The sequence below is a fragment of the Pleurodeles waltl genome, chromosome 5 (genome assembly GCF_031143425.1).
Source record: "Pleurodeles waltl isolate 20211129_DDA chromosome 5, aPleWal1.hap1.20221129, whole genome shotgun sequence".
In the NCBI taxonomy this organism is placed as follows: domain Eukaryota; kingdom Metazoa; phylum Chordata; class Amphibia; order Caudata; family Salamandridae; genus Pleurodeles; species Pleurodeles waltl.
In genome coordinates, this window is record NC_090444.1 from 197,100,563 (window position 1) to 197,115,285 (window position 14,723).

The window sequence follows — 14,723 nt, forward strand, 5'->3', positions numbered from 1 at the left end:
TAAAAGTTGTAGATTACGAAATTATGCACAACTAGCACACTCTCAACTATGCCACACGTATGTTTTTTTCAAATTAAACAGACCTATAGATCAGTGGTTCCCAACCTTTTGACTTCTGTGGACCCCTATTTTATCAATACTGGAGCCCGGGGACCCCAACTGAATCATTATTGGAACCTGGGGACCCCCACTGAGTCATTACTGATAGCTGCAACCTAATATTATTAAATTGTTTTAAGCAGTGGCGGACCCCCTGAGGAGGCTTCGTGGACCCCCAGGGGTCCCCGGCCCACAGGTTGGGAACCACTGCTATAGATAATAGGCTCAGGCGAAGTTTCCACTATGTGAACGTAACCTTGCATAAGTTTGCGATATGCTTTTTATATGAAATTCGTGAAATTATTCTGGTACACCACTAAATGTAATTATATATAAGTTGTGGCAACAATTTAGTGCACAACGCTAACAGCAAGAATGCGAGCGGATGCTCTTTGAAGTGCTGGTGTGTATTGCGCTATGTTTTGCACCAAATACATCTTCACATCCAAAATGGATGTGAGGACACATTTAATGCTAAAAGATACCACAAATGCTGGTTTTGCATTTGTGATTAAACTATTTCAAAAATTTCACATTACTATTCAAAAGCAAATTAGTTGAATTTTGCACGCCTCTAACAAGTAATGTTTTTTTTTTGGCAATGCCCTTGTATTGTCATGAAAAATTAAAATCACCTTTCATGTGATTTAAAAAATTTGATTGATTGCCTCACAGTAAATCAGACAGAACACTATCTTAAAAAGGACAGGTTGCCACTTAAAACCCAACATGTGGTTCTGTGTCTCCCTTCCAGAAAAGAGGTATCTCAGCGTACTGTAATTTGTGAATTATGCTCTGTGTAAACTGCACCATTTTTTTTCAATCTAAGGGTGCACCTGCAGATTGTGGTTCATCAAGGAGAAGACCCGTGCATTCGACAAGAATGTAACAATTAATTACTTGGGAGACTTTGAGGGTCATTATGAGTTTGACGGATGGAAGAGGCTGTCTGCCAAACTCCCGCTGTTAGGTTGCCACCGGTGCTGCCACCTTCCTGTGGGCCCCATTACGAGTTCCCCGCTTGCCCAGTGGGAACAGCCTACAACATTGACGCCAGCTCATGACTGAGCCGGCGGCAATGCTGCAGTGCATAGTGTGCAATGCAGACAGTGAACAGCGTGACGTGGCTGGCTATGGGGGCTCCTGCACCCTGTCTCTGCCAGCCTTTACATGGCATTGTTACCGCCTTGTAAAAGCTGGCGGAGAGGGGATTCGTAATCCCCAGGGAGGTGCTGCTTGCAGCGCTGCCTTGGTGGATTAGGACCGCCAGCACCGCCAGTCCCTCCTGTGGAGGTAAACTTGCAGTGCTGACGGTCAGACCGTGGCGCAACCGCCATGGTTGTAATGTGGCATTCAGACCTCCGCCAAAGCTGTCGGACCACCGGTTTGGCGGCGGTCAGACCACCACCGAGACCCTAGTGGTCTCAAGACTGCCAGGTTCGTGATTATTTCCTAAATCAAGCCTATTGCTCTAGATATGTCTGAACTGAGAGGAACAATATGTCTTTCTTTCAGGTGGCATGTCCTGGCCCCTAGGTGCTCAGATAAGCTTGCCTGAGATTAGTTTTATGTACACCTATGCTGCTGAGCAGCGGTCCTTTGACTCACTGACCATGTGACAGGAACTGTGAGTCCCAAAATTCCATCTCAAATGGGGTGAACTCAATATCAGTGGGCTAGGTGCAGTGTAGAGAGGCGTTAATGATGCAAGAGCTGAGAATAAAGTTCTCTGGGGGCCTTCAAATTGAAATTGCTGTAAAATTCACTGAGCACTGTTTCACGTCTCATCTCTAAATTGATTATACTAGAAGGAGCAAATGTAGTAATGTATTTGAATAGTTCACAAGATAAAATCCTAAAACCAATCCGTGTTAAAATTCACCCTTGCATAATAGGAAAAAGATTGGCTTAGCTACCTACACAACTGCATTTTTCTGTACAGTAGTGCAGTATGAGAGTATGAGAACTAACACATCATCAACCAGGTACAGACTGTGAGAAAAAGGGCATAATGTAGTTTGCTGCAACATCTGCAGTGCGGGAGGGGGCAGACTACAAGGACCCTCAGCCAACCTAAGGTCTATGAATATCTGCAAGGTACAGGAGTGTCAGTGCCCCTCACCTTATTTTGCGGTATGTCCCTGTATGAGGACCAGCTACCTCGTAGCTGCTCCCAGTGGGGCGTCAGCAGGGAATGCAGCCTAGAGGTGGTGAGCTAGATGAAGTCCACTATGTGTATGATGTCACAGGGCACAATAACATATTAAATGGTTGGCATTGCATAACAATGCACTTTAGTTGTCCCTGCCTATCCGTGTGTTTAATAAATATATTTATATCTGTAGGAGTATGGTCAAAGCCTCAGCATATCATAGTCAACTCAACATCAGTCGAGCTTCACTGGGATCAACCAGAAAAAGCCAATGGGATCATTACAAGTTACCGATTGACGCGTGACGGGGAAGCTGTCTTCAGCGGCAGCAGTGGTGATCTGAGTTTTACGGATGCAGGCCTGCAGCCCAACAGCAGGTAATCTAAAATGCAATCGGAATTTGATATGTGCTATATTTTAAACTAAAGAAGTGATTATCAATTAAATTTCGTCTTTGCATGCAGCATGCAGTGTCTTCACTTCCTCTCTCAAAAGATCAATATTGCTCGGCTAATGTTAATAAAAAGAGATCTTTATGTGAGCTTTGTCGCTGCATGCATTGAAGGTCCTTGTATTGACCGAGTTCTTTCAAACTCGCTTCATAACTTGGAATAGATTATCAATTAAAAGAAGATAAAATGAAGAACTGTATTACTTTGAGGTATAATCCACGTTTATGAAATTGTCAGTTTAAGAAAATACATCGACGTCTTCTGCAAGCACGTTTTTTTGTATTGAATAGCAATGGTGTAGTTATTGTAATCAACACTCGTCTTGCGCATGTGTCCTGCCTGCTTGTGGACCGAGTACATTCATGTCAGTTAGCAAATACCCTTTACGTTTGATCTGAGGATCTGCATAGCAACCAGTGCAATCCCACACAAAGCAGTAGGAAGGTAGGATGTGCAGCTCTGTGACATAATATAGTGTAAGCAACATGTGATGGAGAAAAGATAATATAAACTTTATTTTATATATATATTTTATTTATTTATATATATATATAGCGCAGTCTCGGCCCAGGGGCTTTGGTGTACTTTATATGAGTATCCGTTACATTACATGAGGTCCGATTCCTAATTTGTCTGGGCACGGGAACATTAAGTGATATGCTCTGAATCACTTGACGTTGAGCTGCTGGTTCCTCAGTTCCAAAGCCGGCAACTTGCTATAAGGCCACATCCTCTTAACCGCTGCGCCTCTGCCAGAAATGGGAAGGTGGTCTAAGCAGAGCAGGGGGGTCACAAAGGACACTGCGGCCCCTCCTTGTGGGGTGGGCCCCCAAGTTTCAGGGGGCCCCCTCAGCACAGCACCAGGCCTGAGTGACTCCAGAGGGGGCCCCTCTCAGTATTCTGTGCAGGGGGACCCCTTCCAGCTTCATAACGCCACTGAAGCAGAAGAGTGTTGTAGGACATGAAGATAAGTGTACTAAGTGATGTAGGAACAAATAGGATAGAACAAAAGAAAAAACTGGCAAAGGTCGGTGGTAGAAACAGTTAGTATGCTTAAAATGGCAATGATACACCACCAAGGAACAACCAAAGTCCATAGATTTACTCAAAATGAGTGGATGAAACTTTACAAATCTTGTTTTTGAATGTTAATAGACTATAGTGAAACAGGAGAGGGTCTGTTGCCTGAGAATGGACCTCATGGCTAAAATGGGAAAGAATGTTATATGGGTCTGGTAAAAATTGAAACTGACAACAACACTGAGCTAACCAGATGAACACTATTGAAAAGTGAATGAATAGTGACCAACTGATTAATAGTGTACCTTTTCCTTTACAAACACTGATCTTGGTAAAGTGGAATACCCAGATTGATTATCATGCAACAGTCATGTTAAGTAAATATGGTTAATAATACATGTTGCCATCAGCATTATCCACCATTTGTTTGATTATGTTGGATATCAATCTCTGTACAATAACGAAATACATTAAAAAGAATAGACACTTCAGGGTCATGCTTTGTCTTTAAAGACAGATTGGTGGACCTTACAGCTATTGATGTTGTTATTCTATGTGTATTTGTATTTGTAAAATGCAATATCACCCGCAGGGGTATCCTGGCGCTAAGCAGGTGTGTATGCCTAGCCCAGCGCAGGGTAGGTTGGTTAATTGAAAAGCCAGGTCTTCAGCTTCTTCAGAATTAAAAAACAGAGAAGGAGGCTGTAATGTGGTGTAGGAGGTGGTCCATGCTTTAGGGGCAATGAATGAAAATGTGTACACTCTTGATCTGGTTCCGTGTATGCTAGGAAAATGTGCGAATCGGAGTCGTGAAGCAGGGGTATTTGGGTGACACCAGGCAAGGAGATGCAACTGCTCAGGTAGGTGGTGCCTAAGCTGTGTAGTTCTTTGAATATGAGTATGAGAAATTTGAAATCAGCAAATTTGTGTATCGGGAGCCAGTGGGGTTCCCTGAGGTGTGGAGTGATGTGAGTTCTCTGTGGAAAGTTGAGGATGAGTCTGGCCCAGAGTTCTGGATGGTTTGTAGACTTCTGGTGATTTGCTTGGTGATCCCCATTAATGAGAAGATGTCCTTGTTTCCATTTAGCACTCAACAAACTACATAACTAAACTAATGATGGTGATTTTTCTTCATCCTCAGAATTGAAGTGATCTAATACTTCAATGGATCATACACACTTAAAAAAGTGTTATCTTCATTCTACCAAACCGTTCCCTTTGTGGTAGCAAGATGTGCACAAGGTTTCTTTTTAGAATCATTGAAAATAAATATCAATTTAGTATGAAATCAAAACTATAATGATTAAAATCTGTCAGAGTCACCAGATACTCAGGGTTTGTGCCCGTTCCCAACACGTCCACCACAAGACAGCTCCAATACTCTGATTAGAATGTCACAGAGTCTAAGAGAGTCCAAGTGGGGAAGAGGGGAATAGGAAGGGAACAGCTGGGAAGGAGACCTGTAGGAAGCAAAAAGGTTAAAACACACAATATCAAGATTATATCATATTAATCATTACTAGACTATGATTCTAAGCATTGTCATACTGGAAACATGGATAACTTAAGCATGGACTAAAATAACTAGGCCTCAAGATGTCTGGATACCTGTGAAGGAGTCAAAAAAGATAAATATAACTTTCTAATGAACCTCTCAATGAATTGTTACACATGGATTATAAACATCAGAACCTTCTAGAATTACGCTTTCAAATTCAAGCATAGTCTTTTGCATGAGGACCAGGAAATAATCTGAATGATTTCTATAACACCATATGAATTGTACTTAAGGGACTTATTACGCACATACAATATAACATCTAGAATTCTAACACTTTAGTTTTCTTAAAATTCAGGAACATGAATTGCGCACATTGCAGATTTCCACAAGGGTTTATAAATGCCATGAAATGATTGTGCACAATGAGTAACATGAGTTAGACACAAGAAATGAATTGCGCGTCTTGCTGATTTGAAGGCCACCAAGCAAATGCCATGAAGTGGTAGCGCACAATGAACATCGTGATTTAAGCACAAGAAATGAATTGCGCGTCTTGCCGATTCGAATACCACCATGTGAATGCCACGAAATGGTAGCGCACAATGAGTAACATGAGTTTAGCACAGGAAATGAATCGCGCGTCCTGCTGATTCAAATGTCACCACGTAAATGCCATGAAAGGGTAACACACAATGAATATCATGAATTAAGCACAAGAAATGAATCGCGCGTTTTGCCGATTCGAATGCTACCTTGTTAATGCCATGAAATGGTAGCGCACACTGAATATTCATGAATTAAACACAATAAATGAATTGCGTGTCTTGCCGATTCGAAGGCCACCATGTGAATGCCAAGAAATGGTAGCACACAATGAATAACATGAATTAAGAACAAGAAATGAATTGCGCACCTTGCCGATTCGGATGCCACCATGTGAATGTCAAGAAATGGTAGCGTACAATGAATAACATGAATTAAGCACAAGAAATGAATTGCGCGTCTTGCCGATTCGGATGCCAACATGTGAATGCCATGAAATGGTAGCGTACAATGAATAACATGAATTGAGCACAAGAAATGAATTGTGCGTCTTGCCAATTCGGATGCCACCATGTGAATGCCATGAAATGGTAGCATACAATGAATATCAAGATTTGTACACGAGTAAAGAATCGTGCATCTTGCCGATTCGAGTGTCAGCATGTAAATGCCATAAAACATCAAGCGCACATTCACACGCACAAGAGCAAAATTGTTTTATCATGCAAATTAGGTCCAGAAACTCGAAAACCTTTGAGAACGGGATTGGGGGCCCAGCCCGACCTCCGTCTTACCGCCCTGATCAAGAATCACCGACAAAGTGAAAGGGCAAGGCCTGGAAGTTCAAAGTAGGCCTCCGGAACAGGAGCTCAGGAAGTTGCTGTTGCTCTGCACCGGGACCTCTGAATAGTAAGCACATGAAGCTGGGCTGGCTCCCTTATATAGAGTCTTGGCCCAGCCCACAAACCACACCCAGGCATGCTGCAGGGAAAGCTTCTAGAAGGCACTGGAAAGGGATCACACCCTGACACACTCTGAAAGCCTGCAGCAGTACATTGCAAATGAACAGTATTTAGAAGCACCTTGAACATAAGTCTTCAGGATTAAACTCTGCAATGCAAAAGGTTAAACAACAGCATATCAGCACAATGCATAAATTACGTTATCTTGAAAGTGCTGGGTTTTTGCATTCTAGTCGCCCGTAGAGCGTGCACTGCCCTGATGTTGACAAAATCAGGTCCAGATTATTTTAAAAATAAACTGAATTGTTTGAGTGCCTAAGACTGTTTGCCTCTCCATTCAGAGTTATGGAAAAGCACTGCAGTTTGTAACATTTCTTTCTTTCTGCATTAAGACTTTTTACATTGTGTACCGCTTTCATGTTTGCAGAATGACTCTAGTAGTGTCAGAGCACTTGCCGCAGGGTCTTATTGAATCTTTTGAAACAGTCCTCAACACGCTGGACAACAAGCAACATAGCTCCAAACTTTCCTATTCCAAGGCAACACTTGAAGCTTATCCTGTTGTCATAATATAGAATCTACTATTGGGGACCAAAACCCCCGGCCTGAACTGACCACTTCACTTGCAATTTACTGAACTCCACTCAGCAGGCAATGCCCTCACTACTTTAACTTGTACCACCAGACAGGGCCCTCTCAAGGGAAAGGGAAAAGAGGAAGGCCATGAAACACCTGGCATCGAGGAATCAAGGCTGACTGCAAGGAGAGGGGTTGGGATTGCACCTGGAGTCAGATAGAAAGAAAAGTCACAGGGCAGAGATGGCTGGAGAGTCCTGGTTGATCGCATACACCCTAAGAGGGATAGTAGGTATGTAAGTAAGTAGAGAATGGCCCTTGTCTTGTGTTACATCATCTATTGCACTAATTACAGCTATACACATTGATGTTGTTTGTGATAGTAATACATCCATCAGACCCTGCAGACAGTGGGCCTGATTATGACCTGGGAGGATGGGATACTCTGTCACAAACATGACGGATATCCTGCCCGCCATTTTACAAGTTCCGTAGGATATAATGGAACTTGTAATACCACAGAAGGGATATCCGTCACGTTTGTGATGGAGTATCCCATCCGCCCAGGTCGTAATCAGGCCCAATGTCTGTACCGTCTTTTTAACTGTTCAGCTGTACCTTTCTTACTTTCCTGTGCCTAGTGGGTGCTTTGAGGTTGGTGGAAAGGTGCATTTTGAACTTTTATGAATAATATTATTAGAGCATTGAATAAGTATGTGAATTGTGAACCATCAAGATTCCTCTTTATTATGTACATTGACTTCTCTGATGACTGATTTCTTGTTTGCTTTGGTATAAATGGACCAAACATTCACCCAGTATAATTCAGCATGTATGTAATATATGGGAGATCTAACACAGGTTGGGACTGTTAGTATATATACATGGTATTTTTGTACATGCAGACACATCACATTTATTTTTAAAAACATGGGGAGAAATCCTATATTGCTTGTGAATATTTTTCTACACTAGTATGAACCATGCTGCAAAAACATCATGCCCGCATTTCTACTGTGCCCATAAAAATGAACCATAACATGTTCTATAGACAGTGTTACAAAATGCAATGCAATACCCTCTGGAATACTTGGATATAAGCCCACTTTAAAACCCAATATGACATTTGCCGAATGATGCAAGTCAATTTTAGACTTGGGTATAGACCAATATAAGTAGCACAGGAGAAGTTAAAACAAAGCTGTCAAGAAAGCCAACAAAGCCTACTTCTCTAAAAGCATTAATGATGCTTCACATCAAAAATGCTTCAATGAGCTGACCAATACACAAGGCCAACAACGTGCACCATGCATGACCAGTGAGCAAAAACAAGATGTCTTTTTGTTCTTTAAATTTCACAACCCCTGGAGTGCTATACCTTCCCTTATCTTTACACACCTCTGATGGAGTCCTTCCACCTCAGTGACCAAGCAAGGTTTGTCCTCAGTGGCCCAAGAAAATCATAGCCTCAAATCTGACAACACTGCCCTACTCAAGAGTGAAATATTTTCTTCCATCTCCAGAGGGTGATCTCATTGCTGTAGCCCCCTTTTTTCCTTAGAATTACTCCAGATCCCCTGAAAAATGGCATCTCCTTAGAAAACTACAAAGGACCCAAATGCCCTTCATAACTACCAGACAAACTTCAAATTACCCTTCTTAGTAAGTACCCTTCCATTTGGAAATTGCAGAACTCATTTGAGTGCACCCAGCACACATTGAATCTGGGCTCTGGAAGACTATAATTAAAAAGGCACACACAATCTATCCAATTGTCTCTGTCTAAATACTACCATTTTGACTGGGACAAACCCATGAGACCTACCTGATTGTTGCTTTCACACAAATAGCTTCCCAGAAACACCTACTATAAACCTCCATTCTAGCAACCATAAACAAGACAGCCTACCATCGAAGAGAGTACTTTGGGAATTGATATGAAACCCTATTTAAATTTTACAGTGCGATAACATACATAGGTCAAACTAATTTTGATCCTGGTCACAGTGATTTCCTAATAAAAATGTTGAAAGTTATTGTTCTGTAGCTTTCGCTTTTCAGAACTTGTGTGGTAGGTAATAGATGTGTTCTTCAATTAGCATGTGTTAAATTCTTAATTCTTCAAATTATATTGATTTTTTGAGTTTCAGCACCTTCCTCAAAAATCCATCGATCTTGTCCCATGCTGCCTAAATGTGAAACAAGGAGACTTTCAAGAGATATTACAATGCCCCTGTACTATTACAGGAAAGGATTCAGTACCCAATACTCACACACACTTGAATGTCTATTCATTGCCTAAGGGATAAATAAAAGAAAATATGACTCATTGGGCAGTTCTGAGATTATATAGAAATACTAGAGTGGTGTGGGTCATTGCCAAGAAATACAATAGACCTGGGGGCACGAGATTTAAGCCCCACAGATGCCACTGCATTGGCAACGAGGAGGTGTGTCATGCATCTCCTCCCAACTGAACTACCTACTGCACTCTGCGATTGTCGATAATCCACTGCATCTGAGAAGAACCTTTGCTGTGACTTTACAACTTCGACTGATTGTCTCTACAGAGCAGTGTTTCATGGTTTTACACTCCAGCAGGCTCTCCTTGTGGCCGAGTACACTGATTACACCAGATACCATGCCAGAGACTGCACCTGTTACATCTGTGGGGCATGGAAAAAAAGAGGTTGTGAATGTCAATCACAGTGAATAAGCAGTACAACAACAGTGATCCTTGTTGGCACTCCAGGAGTTAGCTGTGCAGGAGCCATGGCTGGAGAACATGTCACAAGGCACATTAGGTAAAGTAAAAAGGCAGAAGAAAAATATGTTTGAGCACACAACATGCTAAGCAGAGATAAGGCAAGGAATAAAGAATGAGTGTGAAAAACCCCACAGATTTCAATAGGCTCATTCAGTGCTTCATAAGCGATACTGCATCAGTCCCACAGAACTGTAAAACAAAGTGTCTGTTAGTGCTACCACAAAAATGTCTGAAATGAGCCCCAGGTAGAACAGGTAGAAAAGGAAAGTTCTTTCCAGACAAATACAAAAGCCCAATAACCTGGCCCAATCACTCAACAGACTCATCTACCAAGGTGAGCGAAGCAGAAAGTGCAGCCGAAGTGCATGATGCCTTTTCAAAGAGACAGAATTCATAGGTGGTGAAAGCTCCATGGGCTAGGGGCATACTACCACAGGAACAAGATAAAGGCACCTGGGGGTAATGTGCAGAACTCTCTCAGACAATGAATTTAGGTATTTGCACATCAGGAGCGAGGCTGACACAATAACATGGGGTTGTACTCATGTTCATCTCCACTTATAAAGCCATAGATCAAAAGTAGTTACTGACAACAAGCCCTAGGTCTGCTTGTTGCTGGGCACATCACCTCACACTCTGGCCTCACAGAAATATGGACATTGTAACTACAGAAATGCTTCTTCACATTAGTATGCTGACCAGGCATTAAAAACCCCACCAAATATTTATCGAGACACCTAGCTGCCAATAACGAGATTGCAATGGCTCAGTATAACAAACACACAACAATATGTCTACGTGTTAGCTCAAAACGCACGCCTTCCAACAATGTCCCTGGAAGACATAAAAAGACACACGAAGAAAGAAGTGTGCTGCCAAGACGCTGAAAGTCAATGCACTCTAATTGCCCTGTAGAGAGAGTGCCTGCAACTGTCACTGATGACTGATACAAGGAGACTGCAAACTAATTGTCCTCAGAAGCTTTCAAGACAAAGTAACAAACCTTGCTCACCAAGGCGACCAAGAAGCAGCCAAAATGATAGCAAAGCTTGGGAGATAGTGTGATTCTTACACATGAATGACTTCGTAGAACGAATCGGCAGCTTCTGCCAACCATGTCAATGTCCACCCAAGTGATTGTGAATGTGGCTTGCATGATCCCCTGGTCTAAAGTCAGTTCCTATTTCTGAATTCTCCCTGATAGGAGATATCTGGTGTTCCTTATAAACCAAATATTCACTTTTAGAAATTGTCCAGTATATATATGGTTTATGACCATGCAGACCAAAGCTAGAAAAAATATAATTGCAGCTTATGGAATCCCCATTGAATTTAAAATAGGTATTCCATTCAAATGCAGAGAGCTCCAATTGTACTTCAGAAACTATGCATCTCTCACCACAAATATACTTCCTTGTGCCCCAGGCCGCCAGGAAAGAAGGAAAACTCATGCAGACTCTAACAAAACCCTGAGAATAGAAGTACATTTAGATGGGAATCTAGAATAGATAAGGCACAACATTTGGAGAGTCTATAGAATTTCACCTCCTTGCAGCATCTCCTGTGCACCAGCAACGTACATGTTTGAACAATTAGTCCTGGACACTAGCCCAGCAGACCCCAATGGGTGCCAAATGCTCTTGACACCAAGGCAAGTCAGGAAAGAGGAGAAGAATCCAGTCGTCAAGCCAGCAAAAGATGGCGACCCTGCATCTAGCTATCAGAGTGGAAGATCAAGTCCTTGTCAAAGACCGACAGAGCAGATGAATATTTAGAGCGCCATTAGAACTGCTTCTACAACCAAGGGACTATTAAAACTTCAGCATATAGACTTTAAACAACCCGCAACATGTCACAATACAAATGACTGAAAACCCGTGCAGGAATGATGGAAATGAACTTTGGATGGAGACATGTAGAGAATCCATCAAGGCAGATTTGAGCCTTGACCCACATCTACAAACATCCAAACCCGAGGGCTTCCAGGGAGGTAAATACAAAGCAAGGTAGGCCTAGGAGCATGAGGTTTAGGCCTCGCTCACTCCTCTGTGTAGCACCACTGCAAAAAACATTGCAGCAGATCACTCTTTTTTCTTTTTTTTTCTGTTTAGACACTTGCTGAGTTCATGGAAGTATTTCTTTTTTTTTGTAAAAAGTGCTACACTTAATTTATAAATAGTACTATGAGACGTTTGGAGAACATATCTATAGCATTCTTTTCAGGAGGCTGAATTTTGTGTTTTTCAGACAAAGTGCATTGTGGTCATTTTTAAAAAATTTCAAGCTGATTTTTTAAACAATCTATTCTATATGTAATAAAGATATGTGACAGAACAAACAGATGTCTTAAACTACATGCTGTGCATTTCTGTATTTTTGCTAGATATACATACCAGTTGGAAGTGCGCACAGGTGGTGGCCTTTCCAGGAGCAAAATGTACAGTATTCAAACCCCAGAAATAACACCAGAGAAGATCTCAGTCCCACATAACATTACAGTGATTGGGCCATATTCAATATTCATAGCATGGGAGCCACCAGGTAAGATATGCAATTGCAATTTGTGTTCCTCATCATAAAATGTATCCCTAATGTACATTTTCTGTAGTCAGTCAATGTAGCCGAAGGAGCCGGGTTGAATCATGGAAGTAGATGAGGCGGGAGTATAATTTCTAAGACACCTTTGACATCTATTAAAATCTTCATAACCACGTGGGTTCATTAAAAAAATAATATCTACAGAATAATTCCATGCGTTTCACTTTTCTTCCATTCCGAGACATTACTTACATTTTAAGTTATTGCCAAAGTGTAACTTGCTGTTGAGTGAGTTGATTTTCATGCAGCGTAAAATGTCAGTTGCTGAGTCTAGCTTATGCTGTATATTTATAAATATATCATGCTATTTACAATGAGGCTAGAACTTAAATCCTGCGCGCACAAATCGGCTATCCTAAACCATAAATCAGGGCTATTTCACTGTTATCATTGCATTGTCAGCACCTCATTTTCTGCTCCTGCGGGCCCATGCTCTAGCAGCTAGCTTGCAGCAGTGCTGTGTGGACACTGTCGGCTGGCGGCTGTGTAGCATGAAGCTGCCTCGAAGGCCATAGAGTGGGTGGGAACTGGAATTCCATGGTGGGTTTCCGAGTTGGGTTGTGTTTATTGGACCCCGTAATTACCGGATGCGTTAAGTACCTTACCCACTTACATTTCAGGAGGCCAAACCTGCCGGAATTTAAGAGGGGAAAAGTGTGTGGTATTTGTTAGGCACAAACATCTGCATACCTTTCACCAAAAATCGGAATAGGTGACATTTATTGCACCTGGTTTAACATTCCACTATATCCTTATTCTCTGAATCAGTTCTTAAATACTGGCTTGTTCCAAGTAGAACCTTATTTCATAGGGTCTTGTCCACTTCTTGGACCTATTGACCTAGGAGTCACTCACAAGATAGCATTGTCAGTAGACAATTGATGTATGAACCCCAGTCTGGAATACATTTTTATGACATCTAGGAGCTTATCAGTGAGCCTGTGGTGGGTTCTGTAGGATTTTTGACATTATTAAGAACAGCCCTTATACTCCTAATAGCAGCCACTCTGAAATGCACCTGCGTTGCGGGCAAATACTGTCTGTTGGCCGTGAGACTAAATTGCGTCTTTCTCTGGGATGGTGGCAGTGACCTTTTAATTGTTTCTTGAGGCACACAGGTGACTAGGCAACACAAGTACGTGATGTCCTGTAGAGCTCTATTTTTTAACGTTATCTTTGCGGGACTATGTTAGAATGTTCCACCATGGACCTTAAGCCTGGAAGCTGAATCACATTTGTGAGGACCTGGTATACTGATTCTGTTTTATGCAAATCAGTGTTTTAAAAAAATACTTTACATGATAAATCTCTGTGCGTTGACCACTGCTGCAACATGCCACGTGATAGTGTAAAACTATACTTGAGCTACTTTCACGGTTGATTAAAATATAGGGGGTGATTCTCACCCTGGCGGGCAGCGGAGGCCGCCCGCCAGAGTTCCCCCCTCCAGAATACCGCACCGCGGTCATTAGACCGCTGCGGGTATTCTGGGTTTTACACTGGGCTGGCGGGCGACCGCCAAAAGGCCGCCCGCCAGCCCAGTGTAAAACAACCTTCCCACGAGGACGCCGGCTCCGAATGGAGCCGGCGGAGTGGGAAGGTGCGACGGGTGCAGTGGCACCCATCGCGAATTTCACTCTCTGCAATGCAGACAGTGAAATTCATTGTGGGGCCCTCTTACGGGGGCCCCTGCAGTGCCCATGCCAGGGGCCCCCAGGGGCCCCACAACACCCCATACCGCCATCCTGTTCCTGACGGGCGAACCGCCAGGAACAGGATGGCGGTATGGGGTGTCTGAATCCCCATGGCGGCGCAGCGAGCTGCGCCGCAATGGAGGATTCAGAAGGGCAGCGGAAAACCGGCGGGAGACCGCCGGTTTTCCACTTCTGACCGCGGCCGAACCGCCACGGTCAGAATGCCCTGCGGGGCACCGCCAGCCTGTTGGCGGTGCCCCCGTCATTTTAGCCCTGGCGGTCGACGACCGCCAGGGTTAGAATGACCCCCATAGTTTTTCACATTAGAGTATCCCACCTGGAAAATATGCTACAATGGG

General features: G+C 42.8%; 1 protein-coding gene across 1 annotated transcript in view; it reads left to right on the forward strand.

The window, feature by feature from the left end:
* The window catches only part of USH2A (usherin), a 3,586,186-nt gene that overhangs the window by 2,864,882 nt on the left and 706,581 nt on the right, over positions 1–14,723 (forward strand). Inside the window, exons 57-58 of the mRNA XM_069233891.1 lie at positions 2,445–2,628; positions 12,456–12,613. Coding sequence (XP_069089992.1) covers positions 2,445–2,628; positions 12,456–12,613 — 342 coding nt within the window. The remainder of the gene's footprint in view (positions 1–2,444; positions 2,629–12,455; positions 12,614–14,723) is intronic.